At 47.8% G+C, this 24,575-nt stretch overlaps 1 protein-coding gene across 3 annotated transcripts in view; it reads right to left on the reverse strand.

Moving 5' to 3' along the window:
* The window catches only part of LOC123374777 (RING1 and YY1 binding protein), an 84,344-nt gene extending 60,157 nt beyond the window's left edge, over positions 1 to 24,187 (reverse strand). The window contains exons 1-3 of one of the 3 annotated variants that reach the window (XM_045025058.1): positions 24,004 to 24,187; positions 14,473 to 14,523; positions 13,259 to 13,384 (exon numbers count right to left, since the gene is read on the reverse strand). In XM_045025058.1, coding sequence (XP_044880993.1) covers positions 13,259 to 13,384; positions 14,473 to 14,504 — 158 coding nt within the window. In that variant the 5' untranslated portion in view covers positions 14,505 to 14,523; positions 24,004 to 24,187. Of the gene's footprint in view, positions 1 to 13,258; positions 13,385 to 14,472; positions 14,724 to 24,003 lie in introns of those variants that run through there. The other 2 variants (XM_045025057.1, XM_045025059.1) reach the window with 2 other exon arrangements.
* Between the last annotated feature and the right edge of the window lie 388 nt (positions 24,188 to 24,575).

Here is a 24,575-nt window from a genome sequence, read left to right on the forward strand (position 1 = left end):
ATTAGATCCAAATATTTGAGCAGAATCTCAGAACACAGCTTCAAGAGCTTGAGCATAAGTGAATGCACTGTTCAACTAAGAATAAATAAAGTTATATGCCCTCACATGCATCTGGATTTTACAAGCTACAAACGGAGTAACACACTTTGTACATAAATTAATCTATACAGAATTATATTCACCCGTCACATCTGATCTCAACTAATTAGCAAATGCTAAATTGGGGATAATTAAGAAAAGACTAGCTGATCCCCTGACATTTTTAAACTGCTCTTTTCACGTAGGCTCGGAATGCACTGGATATTACATTACCTTGATGGCCACTAAAGATAGGACTGAGAGGGAAATATAAAAGTAGGAGAATTTATATTACTTTACTATTAACCACATATAGAACATTTTTATATTCACATAGGCCTCCACCCTACACTCACTAACGTCATTGCAAATTGTGTCAGAGGTTTAACAAGGAGCAGGATTAGACCTCTAGTCTGCCTTCAAATTAGAGCAGCTGATGGTCCCAACTTCCAAACCTGCAGAACTTTTGTAAAATAATTCAAACAAATTAATCTGGGTCCATCTACATCTCCTAACCAAATCTGTTAGAATGAATAATGGTTAAATTACTCTGCCTGTTATGTTTGAATATTTTATGTAACATCTCCCAGTATAGGTCAACCCCAGACAAATGAATCCACCAACTTAGTTCAGAAAATAAACAATATTTCGGATTCCACTCAGTCACATGTTTACTCACTATAAATCTGAAGACGACAGTTTTATCATAGGCAAGATAATTCATGTCATTCAGCACTTCTGCGTGCTACAAAGAAATCTATCATAACTCTTAAATACTGAAGAATATAGTCCTGCTTGGTGAAAGACCCACAAGTCTAAGCATTTATTCATTGTTTGTCCCTAAGCAGAATGCAAACTACCTTATGTGCATTACAAGGAGTGGAGCAAGCTTTAAAAAAGATAGTCTAAAAGGATACCATGGGCTTTAAAGCAGCTAAAACTTGTGTACATATTTGAACACAAGTTGTAAAAAGGATTCTTGGGGATTTCAATAATTTCAAATTAAGAATGGCAGTAAAGGAGATAAAGAAAATACATTGCTACATTTACCTAAAAGTGGAGGCTTCCCATCAAAACACCATAAATTATAAACTTTGATCAGATACATAGTAATCTAAATTCATATCTGTCAGAAATGTATCAGCTCAAAAATAAAATAAAAAAATCCTGTGCTTCTACTGCAATTCCAAGCTGTGAATCTCAAAGTGCATTACAAATATTAAGCTTCAACTCCCTTGTAACAGACAGTGATCACCATTGTACAGAGGCAAAAGTAGGAAGGAAGACTAGGGCCAGGTCCACACTACAGACCTATATCAGTATAACTACATCACTCAGGGGTGTGAAAGATCCACACCCCTGAGAGAGACAGTTATACCATCTACTCAGGAGGTTAAATCAGCGCTATGTCGGGGGCGGGGAGGTAACTATGCTGACAGGAGAGGCTATCCTGTTGGTGTAGGAGCGTCTTCACCAAAGTGTCAAGTATCAGAGGGGTAGCCGTGTTAGTCTGGTTCTGTAGAAGCAGCAAAGAATCACCACTGGTGCAGCTGCACAGCTATAGCGCTTTATGTGAAGACAAGCCCTAGCAGAATCAGGGATCAAACCCAGGTCATCTCCTGAGTACCAAAAGTTCCTTGCTTTAATTGTAGATATATCCTTGTCTCAAGTATTCCTAGCAACAATCATTTGTGAAAAGAGTGCTGACCATGGACACACCGGGCCCACTTCTACTTCCAGGCCTTGTCTACACTACAGAGTTTTGTTGATGCAAGTTAAACCGATAATCAAAAAACGGTATAATTACACCACTTGTGCATGGTCACACTACGCTCCTTCTGTCGGTGGTGCACATCCACTCTTGGTGCTCTACCACTGACACAGAGCATTACACTGTGGGTAGCTATCCCACTGTGCTACTTGCCACCTTCTGCAGCTGGGAGTTGTGGGATGGCAGAGTGGATCGTAGTGCATCATGGGTGTAGGCACAACATCCCATGATGTAGTTCTTTCTGTCGCAGCATTCTATGGTTTACCAACTATGTTTCGTGGCATTTTTCAAGGGCCCCTGTTCACTGTGCGCGCGCCATCTCTGTCTGAAAAGATGGATCCGCACGGCTCTACTGTTGTGGTCACAGTTACAAAAATATCGCGGTTGGTCATGCAGTATATCATGAGTTTCCAATCTGAACAGGAATCAGAGTTGCCTGACCTCCTGTGTGCCATGGAAAAAACAACACCAGATTACTTTTTGCATTCATGGAGCAAATGAACACAGTGGACCGTTGCTTTTGGGCACAGGAAACAAGCACTGAGCGGTGGGATTGCATTGTTATGCAGGTCTGGAATGACAAGCAGTGGCTGCAGGACTTCCGGATGCAGAAAGCCACCTCCCTAGAACTGTGTTCAGATCTAGCCCCAGCACTGCAGTACAAAGACACCAAAAACTGAGATACCCTAGCAGTGAAGAAGCGTGTGATTATCACTGTGTGGAACCTGGCGACTCCAGATTGCTACCGGTCTGTTGCGAATCAGTTTGGAGTCGGGAAATCGACTGTTGGGGCTGCGGTAATGCAAGTGTACAGGGCATCCTGCTATGAGGGACAGTGACTCTGGGCAATGTGCGTGAAATAGAGGATGACTTTGCAGCAGTGGGATTCCCTAACTGCAGAAGGGCGATAGATGGCACGCATATCCCAATTTTGGCCCCAGACCATCTTGTGATGGAGTATGTCAACGGAAAGGGCTACTTCTTTATGGTACTGCAGGCGCTGGTGGATCACTGGGGTCATTTCACTGATATCAACGCAGGGTGGTCCAGAAAGATGCATGATGCACACATCTTCAGGAACACTGGCCGTTACTGAGAGCTCCAAGCAGGGACTTTCTTTCCAGACCAGAAGATTCCAGTGGAGGATGTTGAGATGCCCATAGTGATCCTGGGAGACCCACAGTATCCCTTACTCCTATGGCTCATGAAGTTTTACATGGGAAACCTGGACAGCAGCAAGGAGCACTTCAATAATAGGCTGAGCAGGTGCAGAATGATAGTGGAGGATTAAAAGCATGCTCGCGCTGCCTTTATGGCAGGTTAGATCTAAATGAGGACAACATTCCCATCGTCATAGCAGCCTGCTGCATACTCCATAATATTTGTGAGGCTAAGGGTGAAAAATTTCCCCTGGTGTGGAGCATGGAGGCGGATCGCCTGGCTGAATTTGAATCAGGGAGGCTTTGAAACAACATTTGTATAATGACCACCAGTAACATCTCTTTCTATACAGCACTCTGCCATGCTTTGTTAACTTGCCACCTTGCATGAAAATTGTGAGGATTCCTGACCGGGATTTATAGTCAGAAAATGATCAAACTGATACTATGTATTACTACCAACAGAAATCACCATGTGTAGGAGACAAAAGATTGGCTATATTTCAGAGTTTGTTTTTATTAAATAACAATTAACAACACACACACACTCACACGGTTTGATGGGAAGGGAGATAACAGTGAGGGGCAGTGTAGGCTCTCATAGCTGTGTGTAAGTCCAGCTATCATTTTGGAAGCTGTCCAAAGGGGTGGAGTGAATAGAGTCCTGAGATGGTCAAGGAAGCTGCAAGGAATGTGCGGGATGAGTTTGGAAAGGGCATGGAAAGCAGTTCTGTATCGGCTGGGGCGGGGAGGAAGAGGGAGCACACGTGATCTCCCTGGAGCATGATTAGGGACTTCAACATCTCTGTTTGTTCCTCCATCACCTTTATCATCCACTCCCAGCCCTTTACAATGCGCTTCTCTCTCCTTTCTGTCCAGTCTTTCCTCCCTGCATTCTCTTTTTTCGGCCTCTGAGGATTGGAACACCTCTCGGAACATGTCCTCCTTGCACCGCTTTGGTAATTTCCTTATCTGGCAGAGGCGTTCTGACGGTGTGGCCTTCACAGGAACCCCCTACACAAGTGGTTCTTAACCTGTGGATTGGGACCACAAAGTGGGTCACACCCCCATTTTAACAGGGTCACCGGGGCTGGTGTTAGACTTGCTGAGGCCTGGGGCCAAAGCCCTTCAGCTATGGGTGGCAGAGCTCGGTTACAGCCCCTCTCCTAGGGCTGAAGCCCTGGGGCTTTGGGCCCCCCACCCCCACCCAGGTCATGGGGCTCAGGCTTTGCCCCTGGCCTTCCCTGCCAGAGCAGCTGGGCTCGGATTTTGGCCCCCCGGAGCGGTGGGGCTCAGGCTTTGGTCCCCCCTCATGGGGTCATGTAGTAATTTTTGTTATCAAAAGGGGGTTGTGGTGCAATGAAGTTTGAGAACGCCTACCCTATACATCTGCAGAAGCACAAGAAACAATACATAGAAGCATGATTGTTGGTTCACGCACAGCATTGAATCATTATAGTAAATTACACATCTTTTTACATACAAATCACTTTCTCATTGTCCCTTTGCAAGCACACATCTCTGTGAATGCCCTAAACATGGTGAGTTCGGCTCGTGTGGGAGTTGGACATTTACGATAGGGCAAAGGGTCTAGGTGGGTTTTTTTAAGGTCATCAGGGCAGGCGACTAGGGACAATATTGTAAATTCTGCCACCATTTTCCACAGACAGGGGTCACTGAAGCCGATATCTCACTCCTGAGGGTAAGCAAGGATGCATCTCCTGCATGCTTTCCGCTTCAGACCCTATGCTGCTTGCCTGTGTGCTGCTTTGGTCCCTGCACAAGTGATTGCCGAGTGGTGCAAGAAAGTTTCCTACAAAAGGGGGAAGGAACAAAGCAGCTCTTCCAAGGAACCTTCAGGAAAGGATTGGCGAATACCTCCAGGAAAGTTTCCTAGAGATCTCTCTGGAGGAGTCCCATGAAATCTCAGTGTGCATTAACAGACTGCTGTTCCGCCGCACTGCTTAGTTGCGCAAAGGAATGTGGAGCACACTCAAACACAACTAGTCTTGTACATTAGTCTCATACAATAGAGCAGCATCAATTCAAAAAGATCACTTACCAGGGCTCTCCTCTCCTGCATCATGCGTGCCAGAGACAGATGGCTGGGACTAGCTAGATCCTCCAGAGTGGAAAAGAGCTCCTGATTCGCTGTGCCACCAGACAACCCTGCCATGTGCTCCACATCGTCCTCTAATTTGACCTCCTCGTCCATGACTTTCTCCTTGGGGTTAGGTTCACTATCCACCACCTCCAGCCTCACCAAAGCATCCACAGGGCTCTCTGCAGTGGAAGTGGAGTTGCCACAGAGGATGGCATCCAATTCCTTATAAAAGCGGGAGGTCTTCGGCGCAGCACAAGAGCAACGGTTGGCCTCCCTTGCAACTGGCACGCCTGCCTCAGCTCCTTTATCTTTTCACAGCACTGCTGCATGTCCTGTTCATAGCCCTTATCCAACAGGCCATGAGAAACCTGCCCGTAGACATCAAAGTTTCTATGGCTGGAGTGAAGCTGGGATTGCACTGCCTCCTCTTCCCATAGTGCCAGTAAATCCAATGACTCACATGTGCTTCAAGCGGAATAGCATTTGCTACGTGGAGCCACCATGCTCAGCTGGGAAGATGCAACGTGAGCTCTCCATACCGAGCAAACAGGATGGGGAATTAAAAAAATTCCTGGGCCTTTAAAGGGGAAGGGCAAATGCCTGTGTACCAGGCTGCAGGCCAGGGGAGTTCGAACTGCTGACCAGAGCGGCCAGAATGGGCACTGTGGGACCCTTCCTGGAGGCCATTTTACAGCAACATAACCAAGCGCGGTGTCTACGCTGACACTGGGGGATATATCTTTGCCGCAAAAAGCTCTATGCCTCTTGCCAAGGTGGTTTTATTTTGTCTGCAAAGCAGGAGAGTTTTGTTGGCAAAGGGAGCACTGTAGTGTGTACACTGCCTCAGAAACACAGGCAACACCTCCCATGACAAAAGGGAAATGCCCCACGATACGATGGGAGCTGCACCCAGATATTTAACCAATTCTATCATGTTTGTGTCCGTTTTAATTTCTCTGGCTACAGCAAAATTTATCAGAATTTTCTGAAGATACCACTGTTGAGTCCAAAGTGAAAACAAGGAAAAATAGACCCACTTTCTCAGTCCTTAATTGAACATTGGGAATATAAGAATTCTAATGTAAACTGACATGGTTGACAAGCTTATTAGCATGTCAATATCCAGAATGTGCTTCTAATTTGCACCTGTTTTATGGAAGGGGTGATGTTGTGTTTAGGAAATAAACTGAAAGGACTGGCTGTGCTTATAGATGCACTAAAGATGTGTGAGTAGAGCACTGGTTGTGTGTTCACAGAAATATTTTATTTGCACAAAAGGTTGACAGGTGTAGTAAGCACATACAGCCATAGAGCGGACTTAGATGAGATAAGCCAAAAATTTCACAATTTTCTCCCTCCTCTGGAATACCGAAGATTTGCTTAGTGTATTATATAAAAAATATTAAATAGATGTTTCTGTGATTTTGCTGAGCACTAAATAGAAACCAGGCAGCAATAAGTACAGGTTGTCCCTATCTGTCTGTCTAAAATATGAATACTTAAAATACAATTTAAAAATCCACACAAGTCCTCTTGTAAAAATGCTTCCATCCAGGAAAGCCCAAATTCTTTACTGTACCTTAGGAAAAGGAACAACAGGACAAAGACAGATACTAAGCTATACCTAGTACTGCTACAAAAAAAGTTGCATGCATGGCCTGGATAAATTTTGTTTCAGGTCAAAAGCTACTCATTATAGAAGCGCTGCACACCTTCCAGGTGACCTACATTGTGGAATGGAAACCTACTGACCTACAGAACTAGCTGAATGCTCACGAAGTAGGTTATTGGGTTCCTCTCTTTAGAAAGAGTGTTTAATCATTGTGAAAGTGACATGACTGACTACACAGATGTAGAGACAAGTTTATGTGTTTCATGCAGAGGAGCAAATTACCAAATGAAAACAGTTAGGGTAGGTCTTCACTATGAAATTAACTCAAGTGTTCGGCACTAAGGTCTAAGCACCCAGGTTAGCCTAACCTGGGTGTGAGCAGCCACACTGAAAACCTATACCCATTACCAGGTCCTCACTGATGCTGTACTCAGCTGAGCGTGTGTCACTATGGCACATCTCGTGATTCTTTGCGCTGCAATATGCTGAGCCGCTCTATGACTCTTTCCTACTGAATTGTAGGAGAACTTGTCTGTCCTTCTGGGCGCACAGGGTGGAATTGTGGGAAGGCACTGGAGGACTATCAGCATGAGTATCAAGTATGAGTGCAAGCTAATTCTGCAGAAAAGACATGCTCTAAGGAGGTGACAGGATCTGGTAGTTTCCTAACTACTTGGTATAGTGTTACGATGACCAGATGTCCCGATTTTATAGGGACAGTCTCAATTTTTGGGTCTTTTTCTTAGATAGGCTCCTATTACCCTCCACCCCGTCCCGATTTTTCAGATTTGCTGTCTGGTCACCCTATATAGTGTACACTTGCTGCCTATTTCCGGTCCACATGAGATTGGGTTCCCGTAATTTAAAGGGCCCACATAAGAGATCTTTCAGGGTGCACTGCATAGAAGCCACTCTCAAATCTGCTCAGCTTTCCTATGGGTTGATCAAAAAACTGGAAAGTGAAACAATCAAGTCAGTTTAAGGAAAGCATGCCCGGAAAGGGACTTTGCATTCCTCTGCCTTCACGTAGTTCCAGCACAAGACTCTATAGACACACAGAGGGAGCTGGCGTCCAGCTGATGCAGGGCCTGTTTACAAGAGACAAACCAAGATGAAGGGGGGCCATCCACAGCGTGTATATCTGGTGCTGGAGTAGCAGGGTCAATGCCAGAGGCAGGGGCTAACCCGTGGGGGCAACTAACGTCTTGTTTTCACTAGGAATAATGTTATGTCTTTTACACCTTCAGCTTCCCCCTAGTGTTTACCTCATCCTGTTAACATCCTGCTAACAGACTGCTGTGTCCAAAATAGGATTTTATCATGTCAGCTAACAGTAAAAAACACAACATTTTCCCAGTGAAGATGTACCCCAAAAGCTCTATTTATTTTGTTTGAATAAGGTGTTCAGAAATGGGAAGAGAGGAGTAGGGAATGGAGGTAGAAAACAAACATCTCTGCCAGTCAGATGGCACCTGCTGTATTAATCACCTGTAGCATTTCAGATGCCCAAGACTGGGAGCTAAAAAGATCCAGGGAGGGGATCTGGGGGTGTCTCCTGATGTGCTTATTTGTATGTCAATAACTAGGACACACTTCCTGTTCAGAGTTATTTCCCAGAGATGCTGGATTTTTAGCTCCGGGAAAAAACCTGAGTGGTTCAGGCCACGTTTGTAAACATCCAATATTTTCTGCTTTACAATGCCAGATCTGTGGAAGGTTCTTCCTATTTTTAGCTCCCCAATCACACTGGGTTTGCCAACTCCAGTGTTGTTGGGGAGTTAAAAATAGGAAGAACCTTTTTACAGGGGTACAGCTGTAGCATATTAAGAGTATAGAAATATACTTATGTTGAAAAATCAAATGAATTTTAATACATGTGAAAGACACTTAACTGAGAGCTAAATGAAAGCAGCTTGCATCTAACTACCTTATGACTATAGAGGTAAACAAAAATCTTCAGGAAAGGATGGTCCAGCAGTTAAGTCAAAAGGATGGGACACAATTAGAGTTCAGCCCCTCGTTCCCAGAACAGAGCTGGGCTACCTAGCAACTATTACAATGAGCTCAGCACTGACAATAAAAAGAGCCACACAGTGATGCGTGTGTTTGTATTCGATACAGAACGAGGGAAATGTTTTTTTAAATCAGATAGGCTGGAGATTTGTGTCCTTCAAAAATGGGTTGGAAGCCACATGCATTCTAAAGGGGGGGGGGAGAAAAGGAGGGAGGCTGGTAATTTAGATTTTTGTCCCCAACTACAGATTATTAATTTTGTATCAAATGCTTTTATTATGATCCATAACCATTTGTTTCCAAATAAGGATGTAGGGGAAGGATTGTAAATCTGTGTTTTATGAATATACTATACTGAAATGAGAAATAAGATCAAGATCCTAATATCAAACATGTATTACCCCAAGTACAACGAAGATATCTAATCAGATCTCCAAGTGCACACCTTGTGTCTACAAATACTAGTGATAACACACCTACCCTCTTCAGGGTATTTATGGGGCAAATTGTTGCTCTTTTATTCAAAAGTCACTTACTCTCAAGAATAAGATGGCAAATTTCCACGCTCACATTTTTCACATGTACAGAGAAGACGCCAATCTCTGTAACTTGAAAGGAAAAGCCCTGCTTTGGGAGCAGAGAAGCAAACAAGGAGCCTATCCTAAAGGGTTAAGCTAGGAAAACTATCAGACATTCTGTGTTTTCTCCATCACCTTCCCACATTTTCCCCAGTCACCTGAGTAGGAAAATCCCAGAGAATGATCACTAATTGTTGCTAAATACCACTTTTCTGGGAGTACCAGTAGCAGTGTGAAACTAATTATGAACAGGGGCAGGATTCTCAGGTATGATCACTCAGCTGGGAGAGGAAGTGACCAGGAGAAGGGGAGGGCTGGGTGAGAATGCAACATGTGCACACACCAAAATAGAAACAAAGGGAGAGGACTGCCAGGACCTTTAAGAGAACTAGTTGGAAATAATGGACTAAACTCTGCCCTCAAACAAACAACTCGTATTAATATAAATGGGGGCAAAATCTGGCCCTAAAATGTCCAGATTAAATATTCCTTCTACATTCTGAAGTAATATTCGATACTGGAAGGGTAGTGTGTGTTGAGCAAATCTCCCCAATAGTAGAAGTTTTTATTCAAGCCCTAATCTCTTTTTAGGTACCATGTAGCTATATCAGCACAAACCCCTTAGTAGATGCAAGTGGACTTGCCTTAGTGCAACTTTCCCTGGTTTGAAACCAGTATAAGCCATGTTACCATAAGTCATCTTTTACACATGTGCACCACACCTACACTGGCAGTTCACATTGATGTGGCTATGCCAGTACAAAAACCCCAGTGTAGACAAAGCATCAGCCTACTTGGCTTGATGTTACTATTGTTCTGTCTCAATTCAGCTTTGAAGTTTTCACCTCACTGAAATGAATGTTGGATTGTATGTAATTTGCACCTTTGTTTCTTTTACTGTTTATCGGAAAATTCCTTAGAACACTCAATACTAGATAAATTTATTGAAGTAGAGGGAGATAACATTTTAGAAGTTAAAAAGTGAGAAGATAAGTTGTGAAAGTAAATGGTTGCATATTATGACTACCCTAGAATTTACATCATGTGTTTAAACCAACCATAAAATTTATGAATTCTCCCGGGCTGAATGTGGACCTACACATTTTAAAAATATTATTTCGTAACTTAAATATTTACATGGGGTCCACTGAAAAAAACTCTGTTCAGGTACAGAGTAATAATTAATAGTCTACCTTGGTTCTTCCTGTTCATTAGCAAATTTGGAAGTCACTGTATCTGTATGTAAAATTCCTTTTAGGCTCCTAGGGAAGGGACATTAAATCAGAAAATAAGTGAAACTTCTCACTGAAGCCAGTCACTCCTCCCACACAGCAGACAAGGATTATATCAAGTCTGTAAAAACGTACACAATGAGAGTTAGCTAAAGTCTAAAGTAGTTCACAAATCAGAAAACATAAATTCTACAGCAAATCACTGACTTCACTGTGGGGTTAAAAAAAAAGTCACTTTGGGTCCATGTAAATCTGTTGAAACTGGGCACATTTCAACTGCACAGAGTTAAAGATGAAAGACATTTGCTTCTCTTCATGTCTTTGAAAAAATATTACAAATCTGCCAAATTACTTGTAAATATAAAGCAAAATACTTCAAACTTTAATGAAACTCACTAGCTGTAAGTATGGCTAAATGACATCAATTTGTCAAATTATATCTTAAATTTCTGATCCAATCTCTCAGGTTAACCAGAGTTTTATCTGGATAAAATTTATATAAAATCACTCAAACAGATTTCGTCATCAAACAGAAGTATTCTGAGTAATAAATTGTCAGCCATAAACCACTACATTTCCTTAGTCACTTATGAAAAAGACTCTGAAGAGTTTCCCAGCTATTGACTTATACGTCACATACAGTAACACTCAAAGCCAAACCACAATAAAGAACTATGACCTCTGAGGTCTTCTACTTACGCACAAAAACAAAAGTGCACTCACAACAGACAGTGACTACTACTTTCAGTTGACTATTCTTAAATGACACTGAAGCAAAACTTTATGATTTTTTAGAGAGCATCCTGTACCATACATACTTTCAAATTCTACAACATAAATCAAACAGCGGCACACAAAAACTTAATGCACTCAAATGCACAGAAACTTAATATATTCTAAATTAAAATAAGCTGTCCAGAAAAAGTGCTAATGGAAAAATGATCTATGATGTTCTAGACCCAATGATCACATTTGCAAATTTATGCAGCATTTCTTAACCTAAAGTTGTCTCTTACAAAACAATTTTTCATTCTTAACTGGAAGAGTAATCGTTCTGGCTCAACAAACATTTTCAAATGTATCCTTTTCAAAAAAGTTTTATATGGATTTTCATTTCTCAAAAAGGACATCAGTACTGTGCTCAAATTGAAAAGATCTCATAGGGATACACCAAGTGAGCCCATGCACCACCCACACTTGCAATCCTAGTCTTATTTAGACACCCATCCTGCAAGCACTTATACACATGCTCAACCTTATGACCATGATTACACTCACTGATTTCAACAGGACTACTCATAGGAGTAAAGTCAGGCCTTAACCCTGCAGATGGATCCATTAAGATATCCCACAGAAGCCCATAGCACTTTGCCCAGACTCAAGAGATCCACCTGTGCAGGTTAAATTGCAGGACTGGAGCCTAACAGAACAAGATTCAGGTCCACATGCAAATAGCTTTATATTCTTCATATTATCGTATCTAAATGAATGATATATCAAATTCAGATAAGACAATTTAGCTCAACACTTTTCAGAATACCCTACTGTAAAGCATACACACACTATAATCAACATTCAATATAATTAAATCATGCTAGATACCTAGTGGAGTACTACAATACTATACATAGCTATAGTGGTCATGTCACCCACAGGCTCAATGGCCCAAAAGCATGGTCTAAATTAAAAAAAAAAAAAGCTTAGCACTTATAAGGCACTTTTTTCTGTTCAAAGCACTGTACAAACAAACTAACAATACATTTTTAGCCTCCTTTGTCAATCAACTCAAAGCACTAGAAGTCTTCAAGAAAGTCTGCTCATGAAAATGTCTCTCAGCATGCAAAGAGTTTTACTTAAAACAGTCTTAAACTTTGAAAAAAAATAATAATATAATATTTCCTTAATAGAAGGAGACAAAAATATGAACTCCTCAAATTTAGGAATGTACTTGTACAAAATATAAAAACATTAAAATGAGTCAAAGGCATTTGAAAGGAGATTTTCAAACAAAAAAAGCAGTTCTGTGTTCATAGTCTAGTCCTAACTCACACAGTAAAGAGTAACTTTCTAAAAGGGGAGGGGGGGCAGGGAGAGTGATTATGTGTACTCATTTAACTAGAGTATGGCAGTCTCACCATCTTGAGAAAACTCCCATCATGCAGAAAGAACCAACAGTTAAAGATTTCAGAAATCCACATAAATTTCCATATTAAATTCTGCGGAAAACCAACTCATTTCAAATGACAATAGGAATTCAAGATCAACAAGACAAGAGGAATAAAAAAAGTTGTTTCTGTGGCATCTTTAGTTTCAACTATTTCTCTTCACTTCCCTTATCCCCAACATGCATAACAATATTTCCAACAAAACAAAAATTGTTTCCCCAAATGTCAGAGAAATATCCACCCAAATCAGAACTGAAAGGTTAAAAAAAGTAGTGAGCCTTTTTTACATCAAATGGAGCATATAGAAAAAAAACATCAGGTCAGTACCATGCCTACAAAACAGTTGTGTCCAAGGTATATTTAAGCATTGAAACAGAATTTAAAACAACACACAGTATTAAGCGCAGGACAGGGGAGATTATTTCCTCTAAAGGAAATAAAATACTGAACCCACTTCAAGGTAGCAGGTAAAAATCAACAAAACAGAATAATTATGGATTAAATAAATAAAAAGCAAAGCTACATATTTTAATGTATATCTATACCTTGTGGAGGTGCCTTTCCTGACATCGCAGATGCTGCATTTGAAGGCTTCAGCACTGTTCCTAAAGGTGCAGACACTACAATCCCAAAAGCCTTCGTCTGCTGCAGGTTTTGCTTGCCTTTTTGGCCTTGAGGAGAGAGTGTGCGTGTGCGTATGTGTGTATGGGGAGGAGGAAAAAAAGGAGGAGGAGGAAGAGAGGAGGAGAAAAAGAAAAACACACACATTAGAAACCATATTATCAAGCGGTGAAATCCAGTGCATTCTGTAATTCTCAACTTGCATCGCCAGACTCCGTTTCTCTTCCTTGCCTAAAGAGTCATCAAATATCTGCTCTTGGGGGCGAGAGGGGGTACTATTATGAAGCAGTAATCCCACACTTTGCTTTACACTAGCCTGCGCCCCCACCCCCGTCCACACCCCCAGCTTTACCCAACTCCCCCCACACACACTACACACCCTGCATTACCTAACCACCACCCCACACACACCCTGGAAGGAAAGAAACTGGGGGGGGGGTGCGTTTCCCCTCAATCTTTAAATCCAGACAATCGATTTTCACACAAACAACAGCGGTTACCCAGTGAACCTGGGAGGGCGAGACTTGGGCAGGGGAGGGGAGAGACAAGAGGAGCCCGTCTCCCCCTCGCCCTCCTTTTTCGGAGAGGGGTGGGTGGTGAGACTTGAAAAGCTGGGAGGCGTGTTCCCCCCACCCCCGTGTCTGTGTGTCTCCTCCACCTTGGTAAATCTCCCTTTGTCTGGGAGAAGTGAGGAGCGGAGGAGAGTGTGTTGTGTGAGGGAGAGGAGCCGCCATAGCTGCTCTCACACCAGCTCAGCCCTGGCACCAGCAGCAAGGAGACACAAGCCCTTCTCCCTCCTCCTCTTGCCCTCGCACACTCCCTCCATCTTAGGCGCCTCGCTGCTCGCGAACAGCCCCTCGCACACCGCGGAGAGGCTGGAGTTTCGGTACCTGGCTGGAGGGGCACAAACAGCCCCCCCCGCTCCCTCCATCTTAGGAGCCCCCCCCACCCCGCAGCCACACAAGGGCCTAGGCGCCCCCAGCACCCAGACAAGAGGGGAGCTGCCCGCGGGGGGAGGCCCCACACTCCTCCCCTACCCCGGCCGGCCACCCTCCCTCCCTCCATCTTAGGCGCCTCTCTCCGCCGACCCCCCCGGGGCCTCCCCTGGCCGGACCCCGGGAGCCCGCTCGTTCCGTACCTGGTCGGGCTCTTCTTGTCGCCCATGGTCATGGATCGGGGCCCCCCTGCCCTGCGCGCGAAGGGAGAGGAGACGGGTCGGGGCTGACTCGGTCCAGCGGGCTCCGGCTGCTCCTCAGCCGCCGCCGACGCTCCAGCCGCTGCCAGGCTCCGCTCCAGACTAGCAGCGCAGCCCGGCTGCCTCCCTCCCACCCACAGCACGGCGACAGCGGGCGGAGCTCGCCGCCCGGCCCGGCCAATCCGGGCGGCCCGGCCTTGGGCTCCGCCGGGGAGGGGAGCAGGGACGGGAACGCGCCCCCAGCTAACCACCCGCAGGGCGGCGGGGCCCCCGCGGGCAGCCCGCAGCGGGGAGGGGAACGTGCCCCCCGAACCACCCACCGGCAGGGGAGAGAGGAACGTGCCCCCCCCCAGCCACAGGGCAATGTGCCCCCGAGGGGAACGTAGCCAGCCCCCCCCCCGGGGAACGTGCCCCCCCCAGCCACAGGGCAATGTGCCCCCGAGGGGAACGTAACCACCCCCCCCAGGGGAACGTGCCCCCCCCCGCCACAGGGCAATGTGCCCCCGAGGGGAACGTAGCCCGCCCCCCCCCGGGAACGTGCCCCCCCCCAGCCACAGGGCAATGTGCCCCCGAGGGGAACATAGCCAGCCCCCCCCCCGGGAACGTGCCCCCCCCAGCCACAGGGCAATGTGCCCCCGAGGGGAACTTCGCCAGCCCCCCCCCCGGGAACGTGCCCCCCCCCAGCCACAGGGCAATGTGCCCCCGAGGGGAACGTAGCCAGCCCCCCCCCGGGAACGTGCCCCCCCAGCCACAGGGCAATGTGCCCCCGAGGGGAACGTAGCCAGTCCCCCCCACCCCCGGGAACGTGCCCCCCCGCCACAGGGCAATGTGCCCCCGAGGGGAACGTGCCCCCCCCAGCCACAGGGCAATGTGCCCCCGAGGGGAACGTAGCCAGCCCCCCCCGGGGAACGTGCCCCCAGCCACAGGGCAATGTGCCCCCGAGGGGAACGTAGCCAGTCCCCCCCCGGGAACGTGCCCCCAGCCACAGGGCAATGTGCCCCCGAGGGGAACGTAGCCAGCCCCCCCCGGGGAATGTGCCCCCCCAGCCACAGGGCAATGTGCCCCCGAGGGGAACGTAGCCAGCCCCCCCACCCCCCGGGAACGTGCCCCCCCCAGCCACAGGGCAATGTGCCCCCGCGGGGAACGTAGCCAGCCCCCCCCCCCCCCCGGGAACGTGCCCCCAGCCACAGGGCAATGTGCCCCCGAGGGGAACGTAGCCAGCCCCCCCCCGGGAACGTGCCCCCCTGCCACAGGGCAATGTGCTCCCAGAGGGGAACGTAGCCAGCCCCCTCCCCGGGAACGTGCCCCCCAACCACAGGGCAATGTGTCCCCGGAGGGGAATGTAGCCAGCCCCCCCCGGGAACGTGCCCCCCAGCCACAGGGCAATATGCCCCCGAGGGGAACGTGACCCCCGAGGGGAATGTAGCCACCCCCCCCTGGGAACTTGCCCTCCCAGCCACAGGGCAATGTGCCCCCCAGTGGGGAATGTAGCCAGCCCACCCGGGGAACGTGACCCCCAAGGGGAATGTAGCCAGCCCCCCCGGGGGAACGTGCCCCCCCACAACCAGCCACCCACTGGGGAAGAGATGAACCTGCCTCCCCAGCGAAACATGCCCCCCCACAACCACCCACCCACTAGAGGAGAGAACCTCTAGAGAGAGGAACCTGCCTCCACTCCCCCGCCAGGGGAACGTGCCCCCCCACAACCACCCACCCACTAGGGAGAGAGGAACCTGCCTCCCCGCCCCCCTCCCCGGAAATGTGCCCTCCCACAACCAGCCACCCACTGGGGAGAGAGGAACCTGCCTCCACCAACTCCCCTAGGGGAACATGCCCCCCAGCCCTAACCAGCCACTCACTAGGGAGAGGGGAACCTGCTTCCCCAGCCACAACCAGCCACTTACCCACAGGGCAGAGGGAAGCGTGCCCCTGACAACCACTCAGCCACCCACGCACAGGGAATGGAGGAATGTCCCTCCCCGCCCCCCAGCCACAACCAGCCACCCACCCACAGCGGAGGGGGGAATGTGCCCCCACCCAACAACCAGCCCCCCACCCACCTGAAGAGGAAAGGGGAATGTAGCCAGCTAACAACCCCCACCCCAGCCCAGCCAGCTGCCCACCCACAGGAGAGAGGGGAATGTGTTCCCCACCCCAGCCAGTCAGCCACCACCCACAGGAGAGAGGGAACCGTGTCCCACAGCCAGCCCCGACCTCCCCAAAGGTGAGCCCAGGTAACCCAGGAGAGGGAAGAGGAGAAAGGGAGCTCCTGAGACCAGGTACAGAACAAGCTAAACCAACCAACAGGGAAGGCACAGCCTGAGCCCAGGGAAGAGGGCGCTCTTGATAGTGCAGTGGGGTCTGTACCCACCCAAAGCAGCGTAGAGCCACCCCATGGGAATGGTGGGGGACAACAAGGCAGCTTGTTTCCAGCTGTAACACAGTCGCCTGCCCCTTTAAGGAGCCGGGATGCCTGGGGCCGGCCAGCCCTGTTGTCTATAAAGGACGGAGAGGTTAGTTGGGGGCAGCTCTAGAAGGTGAGGGGCTCTGCAGGAGGCCCTGAAGCAGGGGAGGTTGAAGGAAAGGGTGTGTCTTGTTGCAACTGCTGTGTTGTGATGGTTTTGCCTAAAAGATTTATGTTTTGAAAGACTAAAACTAAGCCCTGGGGCAAGGCCCTGAAAGTCGCAGGTGCAGCAGTCTCTCCTTCCTGGGCTGGGGAAACAGGCCAGCAGCAGCCTACACCGCCCAACAGCCATCTCAGCCCCTGGGAGAAGAGACCTGTGAATGTGCCACACCCAGTTCCTCTATCACGGGCCACAAAATAGCCCAGGGGAAGGAAAGGGATGGTCTCCCCCACTGAACCCAAAGAGATTTTACAGCCCATGGCCGGGAGGACAGGGGCTTCCTAAGAGAGAGTAAGGTCACAAACCCCCCTCCATCCAATGCAACCAGAGGGGACCACAGTGAGCCCAGGGAAGAGTGAAACACTGTGTCCCCTAAGAGCCCTCCCCGTCCCCGAAGTCAAGAGTCCAGCCAAGTGGAGAGAGAGTATGGGGAGAAAGCAAGGGGGACTGTGTCCGTATCTAGCCCACACAGAAAGCCAAGAGCTAGCCCAGGAGAAAGAGGCAGATGGGAGTCCTGATCAAGAAACCGAGGATATCTACTCCCATTCCTTCCCTGTAGGGACTAGCGATGGGAGATCTTGGGAGAGGGCATTGAGGAAAGACCAGCATCACCCCCAGTCAGCCCAGTGAAAAGGGGACTTGTGCACCAGAGCAGTGGGAGATTTGCTCACTCTCCCATCCACCAAAAGGAGGGTTCAGTGAGTCCGGAGGAGAGAGGGGAGGTACCCACCCAAAGGATGATGCAGTAAGTCCCAGGGCAAGGGAAAGCGAGTCTACTCCCATGGGAGCAAAGTTGAGTATCTCAGAGGCAAGGGACATTAAGAGGAAAGCCGAGCAAGTATATCCTCATTTCCCTGCCACACATTCCCTCAGACCCTGCAAAGGGTATCATAGCCAGCTCGGGGGAGAGAGGGGGCCAATCTCTGTCCTCACACACGTAAGCAACTTCACTGACTTCAATGGAATTTGCCCTGGTGTAATGGAGTGTGGAATTTAGCCTGGAAAGAGAAGCAAAGAGTGTAGTGAGTTCCTGAGGAGAGGCATCCATACTTGAGCCCCAAGTCTCCACTTCCCCCTCAGAGTACATGAGCCACCTCTGAAGATGTCCAGACTTTACCTACTTTCTTTCTTCTCTCCATTGCTCTTCATGGTGAATCATAGACCCACACAGATACTTGACTATTGCCTTTATGGCATATTTGTAATTTCTTAGCTTTTCAAAAGTGACATACACATTTGTTCATGGTTGACTCATGAACCATTTGACATTTTTTAAAAACAAAAAGGGAATAGGGAGTAGTATATTCAGCATGAGCTGTGCATCCCCTCTCCTTCCCCTAATGCACACGCAAAGGAGTGTACACGCAAATATAGTGGTATTAGCCACGCAAATATAGTGGTATAGTGGTATTAGCCAGAACCATAGTTCTGCACCGACGTAGCTGCATAGTGGAAGCTGTGTAGTGTACACAGGCGTTTATCATTACCAGGGTTAGATGATGCACTGGCAAAAATGTATGTCTACATTCACAGCCTCCACTGCTGAAGAATTACAGCTGCCAAATTTGCTAGTGCAGACAAGACCATAGGATGCAACATGGTCTAGAGGGCCAGGTCTACTCTTAAAATTTAAATTGACCTAGCTGCGTCATTCAGGGGTGTGAAAAATTCACATCCCTGAGCAATTTAGTTAAGCTGACCTAACCAGGTAGATTGACAGAAGAATTCTTCCATCGCCCTATCTATCGCCACTCAGAGAAGTGGATTAACAATAGCAATGGAAAATCCCCTTCTGTTGATGTAGGACACAGCTACACTATGATGGTATACCGACACAATGGCAGTGCCGTACCTGTGCCACTATACAGCCTGTAGTGTTAACCTAGGAGAGTTTAAGTGGCACGCACTGAGCCATACCCAGCAATACAAAGGGAAAAAGATCAGTCAGCAAGAAGGCAGGGCTTGAGAGTGACAAAGGAAGGCAGGGCTGGAGAAGTCAGCTGGTGACAATGCACCCAAAAAAGAGAGTTGTTTCATGATTTAGAAAACAAACTCTTGTAAATGACTTAAGGCAGTATATGCTTGTATCAGGAAAAGGCGAGAGTGTGGCTGTGCTTTGCACTTTAAAGCCTCAGTGACATAGGCTTATCCATAGGTGGTGAGAGTCCTGCCCACATGCCCATTCACAGCCAAGCCCTGGGTATAATTTAACAGATTTGGATTGTATTTTTATGGAGCAGCAGGCCTCTCAGTAGTCAAAGGTTGCAGCCCAGTTCCACGCCTAGCCCTTCCCACACATGAGAATTTCACAACCTAAACCCTTTGCCTACAGGGATGTCAAGAGAAACTCAAAACACCACAATATCCTACCTATCCTGAACACAAAGCAGAATTACCAACCCCAGGGGTTCAAAAACCATGAGTCAGGCCCCTAAAAATCATGATAATTTTACAAAGTAATAAATTTTGGGTTCTTTTTATTTGGCTTTTGAGACTTTAGGCGTTATGTTTTCAAGTTTTTTCCACAACCCTTAGGGCTAGAAAATTACTTTTAAAAAAATGAAAGTTAAGATTCTCATGTAACCACATGACTCCAGGAGCTGTGGCTTTAAAGAAAACCACCAGATATGAGATTTGTGATAAAATCAGTGGAGTTAGCAACACTGAAAAGTTACATGTTATCTGGACTCACCATAACTTCCAATTAAGATTCCTGTTTGTACAGCCTGTGTAGTAGCAGTGATCTGCACAGTAATTGCTACTGATTGACAGACTGCTACCACTCCTCCTTGTTTCCAGCTGTGCAATTACAATTAAAGAGGCTAACAATACACTAGGGGATTTCTGAAAATTGCTTTCTTGTACTTTATACAGATCACCAATTCCCTCTTCATCCAGCCCCAAGGACTGAGACAACAGGATGCTAACATCCCTACCAGGACAAAGTTAAGGTTATGTGGATATATGTGAGAAATATCACCTTATTTCCTAAAAGTACAGGAGTACTTGTGGCACCTTAGAGACTAACAAATTTATTTGAGCATAAGCTTTCGTGGGCTACAGCCCATTTCATTGGATGCATTTCCTGTTTTCCTAATATTTGCTGTTTGCTCTATATCATAGCGCTAATGTTCTTGTGAGGGATTTATGTTGGAACAGTAACTGCAACATTCACTAAGGACATGGTGAGGTTGTTTTCACGTACAGTACTACAGCAGTGCAGTTGCACCAATGCAACTCGGCCACTGTAGCACCTTAGTGAAGACACTACTACGCCAATGGGAGAGCTCCTCCCATTGCCGTAGTCAGGGCCAGCTTCAGGCACCAGCAAAACAAGCAGGTGCTTGGGGCGGCACATTTCTAGGGGCGGCATTCTGGCGCCGGCCATCATAGGTGACGACTCCGGGGCATGGGGGAAAAGTGCCCCCGCCGCCCCAACTCGCCGCCCCAGCTCGCCTCCGCCTGCTCCCCTGAGCGTGCCGCCGCCACTTCTCTTCTCCCCCCTCCCTCCCAGGCTTGCCGGGCATGAAACAGCTGTTTCGTGCAGCAAGGCTGGGAGGGAGGGAGGGAGGGAGAAGCCGAGCGGCGGGCGCTCGGGGGAGGCGGCAGTGGTGGAGCGGAGGTGAGCTGGAGTGGTTCCTCTATCCCCCGTACTTCCTGCGCCCACCCCCAGCTCACCTCTGCTCCGCCTGCTCCTCTGAATGCTCCGCTGCTCCGCCCTCCCTTGCCTGAGAGGGAGTGGGGAGAAGCCAAGCAGCGGCACACCGGGGGGAGCAGGCGGAGCGGAGGTGAGCTAGGGTGGGATGTCGTGGGGGCCCCCAGGAAGCAATGGGGAGGGAAATGCTGCACGCCCGGGGGAGGAGGCGGGGCTGGGGATTTGGGGAAGGGGCTTAGAAGGGGTGGAGTTGGGGAGGGGCTGGGGGGGATGAAAAAAAAAATGGGGGGCGGCCAAAAAATTTTTTGCTTGGGACGGCAAAAATCCTAGAGCCGGCCCTGGCCGTAGTTAATCCACTTCCCCCAGAAGCGGTAGCTATGTTGGTAGGAGAAACTCTCCTGTCAACATAGCGCTCTCTACATGGGGAGTTAGACCAGTATAACTATGTCGCTCAGGTGTAGATTTTTCACACCCCTGAACACCATAGGTCTGTAGTGCCAGTAATCGCAATGGCCCAGATCCTCAAAGATGTAGAGGCCTGATCTACACTAAAAAGTTAGGTCAACCCATCTGCGGCGTTCAGGGCTGTGCAAAATCCTCACTGAGTGACGTAGTAAGCCGACCTAACCCGTGGTGTTGTCAGCGCTAGGTCAGCGGAAGAATTCTGTCAACCTAGCTACCACCTTTCAGGGAGGTGGATTACCTACACTGATTGGAAGAGTTCTGTACTGTCTACACTAAAGTACTATTCAGCGCAGCTGAAGCTCTGCCTCTGTGCTGCTGTAGCAGACACCTAACTTCCATTGATTTCAGTGAATCTGGGCCAAGGGTGACTGCAACCAGAACACTATCATACCAAAGGTTTTGTGTGTGTGATTGAGTACTTTGAGGAACATCAGTGGATAATCAGAAATGAATACACTGAATTGAAAAGCTTCAGAACTTTGATTCAATTGTTGATTGGAGCAGAATTTGACTCTCACATTCTGAAATACCAGAAAAATCTCATGTTGGCTTGAGTTTTTTGCTAAAGATTTAACTCAGAGTGCCTGTACTATACTAAAGGACAGTCTCTGCAAACAAAGAATAAGTTATTGTTGAGCGGTACTAAGGAGCCATGGCACATCATAGGAAGCAATTTATCTCCTCAAAAAGTTATTTTTTTTTCTTAGTGAAAATTGTTTTCTTTCTAAAACCTACAACATCCGTTATGTAAATTGCCCTGGAAACCTTCCTTGCTTAGCAAATAATGTTTTCATAGTCACATGTTGAAAGCTTGGCAACCTAACCATAGTGTGACTTCATTTAATCATGTATATACAACAGGAGGTAATTATTCCCAGTTTATTAAATGCTCTTCAAGTGGCAATTAGTAGATTCTAGCTTCCTAGACTGGATGGAAAGGCTGCAATGGTTCACTGAGAAGCAGCATAGTCTAGTGGTTGTCTAGTATAGTTACTCTTCAGCAGGAAGCTTGATGTTGCCACTTCTTACAGGACACTATTTCCTGCAGACCCACACAGACCCTCTAACACAGAGAGTGAGAGACAGGAACCAGGTGCAGAGAGTAAGACTGTGACTATAGTCAGCACTAGAGCCTGCCTCTGAATTCACTGAAATGCAACAGTGGCTAGAGCACAGGACTGAGCATGAGAAGACCTGTATTGTAGTCCAGGTTCTGTTATTGACTTACTATGTGGCCTTGGACAAGTCACTTAGCATCTTCTTTTTATGAACTCCAGCACTACCGATGTTAAGAGCTAAAGCGGTAGGTTGCTTAGCTCCCATGTGAAATCTATGGCACCCATTTCAAAACCAAACAATGCCAGTTAGATCTAGGGTGGCTTTGCCCAGCAGTCACCCACAGACCCTAAAATTTGGGACACACCCATTCTGAATCTCTAACCTGTACCTCTGTTGTGCAATTAAAGCCGCGCATTAGGAACAGCTCTGAGATCAAACAGCTGCAGCCCTCCACCATGTTACTATCATTTCTTTGAAAGACTCCTCTGTAGCTTGTTCTCCCTCCCCCTGGATCTGTCTTTATACCCTTCTTCCCCAACTAGCCAGCTTGCCACTTCCCTATTGCATACATCCAGGGCCCTCTGGGCACAACTGCAGTTGTTATTGTTAAACAACATGTGCCATTCATATTCAGCCAGCCACTCCATTGGCTGCTCCCTTCCTAGTGATCCTAACTCTTTCTGCTTTCCTGGCTGTCCACCCCCGTGCCTGGCTTCGTGTCCAAATCAGTGTCCACTAAATAGTTGTACGATACGCCAGATCTTTGCATTCCTGGTAGTTAATAAAGCACTGATTAGGTCAGGGGTGGGCAAAGTTTTTGGCCCAAGGGCCACATCTGGGAATAGAAATGGTATGGCAGGCCATGAATGCTCACAAAATTGGGACTGGGGTGCAGAAGGGGGTGAGGGCTCTGGTGGGGGGTGCGGGCTCCAGGGTGGGGCCAGAAATGAGGAGTTTAGAGTGTGGGAGGGGGCTCTGGGCTGGGGCAAGGGGGGGGTAAGGGCTCCGGCTGGGGGGGGCGAGCTCTGGGATGGGGCTGGGGATGAGAAGTTTGGGGTGTAGTAGGGTTCTCCAGGCTGGGATTGAGGGGTTCAGAGGGCAAGAGGGGGATCAGGGCTGAGGCAGGTGTTTGAGGCACAGGAATAGGCTCAGGGGTACAGGCTCCAGGTGGCACTTACCTCAAGCCGCTCCTGGAAGCAGCGGCCATGTCCGCCCTCCGGCTCCTATGCGGAGCCGCAGCCAGGTGGTTCTGAGCACTACCCAGTCTGCAGGTGCCGCCCCTGCAGCTCCCATTGGCCGCAGTTCCCAGTTAATGGGAGCTGTGGGGGCAGCACTTGGGTCTGGGCAGCATGCAGAGTGGAGCCCCCTGGCTGCCCCTACACATAGGAGCCGGAGGAGGGCCTTGCCACTGCTTCTGGGAGCTATGTAGAGCGGCCCCCAACCCTGCTCCCCGGCTAGAACACTGGAGTGGGGCAAGCCCTAGACCTCACTCCCCAGCAGCTTGAGGCTGGATTATAATAGCTGGAGGGCCGGATCCAGCCCGCGGGCCATAGTTTGCCCACCCCTGTATTAGGACATTTCTTGGGTCATGTGTGGGAGGAGAAAGTGCTACTAAAATATTGATATACATACATGCAAAATATAGATAAATATATGCAAATCATAAATTACCATCTTAATCTTGGAAGATCCAACAGTTTGCAGTTAGTAGTGATCCATCTTTGTTCTATGGTAATCACTGGATGAAGAACCTAGATCCCAGGTGATGAGCACATTAGAAATGCCAAATGAGCAGATAGGTTTAACAAATTATAACCACTTTCTGTGCACTTTTGTTCACAAAGGTCATGTTGACCATGTGCGAGATGAATGCTAGCAAGGGCATCTCCTCCCAACCCCCCAATATATAAGAATCCCCCCTAGAGAAATCTAAGCAACGCACCTAACTCTGCCTTCCCAATCCCTCTCCCTGCAGCCACTTAACTCCTGATTGAATGATCTCTCATCCCCAGTAGCAAGCAACTGCAGCTGCTCTGGCTTCTTTGCTTCAGCTGAGAAAGTGGGATACGGTCCAAGTCTACTGTCCAGGCTTCTCCATGGAGCAGCTGGCAAGGGATGCTCTGTGAGCATACCAACAACTTGCACCCTCCACTCAGCACCCAGTTAATTGCTTCTGCAACGTGGGTGGATTTCCCCAACCCAGGGAGCAAAGATCCTGAGATTATTTTCCTGCACCTAGTCTG

Source organism: Mauremys mutica, chromosome 7, assembly GCF_020497125.1.
Source record: "Mauremys mutica isolate MM-2020 ecotype Southern chromosome 7, ASM2049712v1, whole genome shotgun sequence".
Classification (NCBI taxonomy): domain Eukaryota; kingdom Metazoa; phylum Chordata; order Testudines; family Geoemydidae; genus Mauremys; species Mauremys mutica.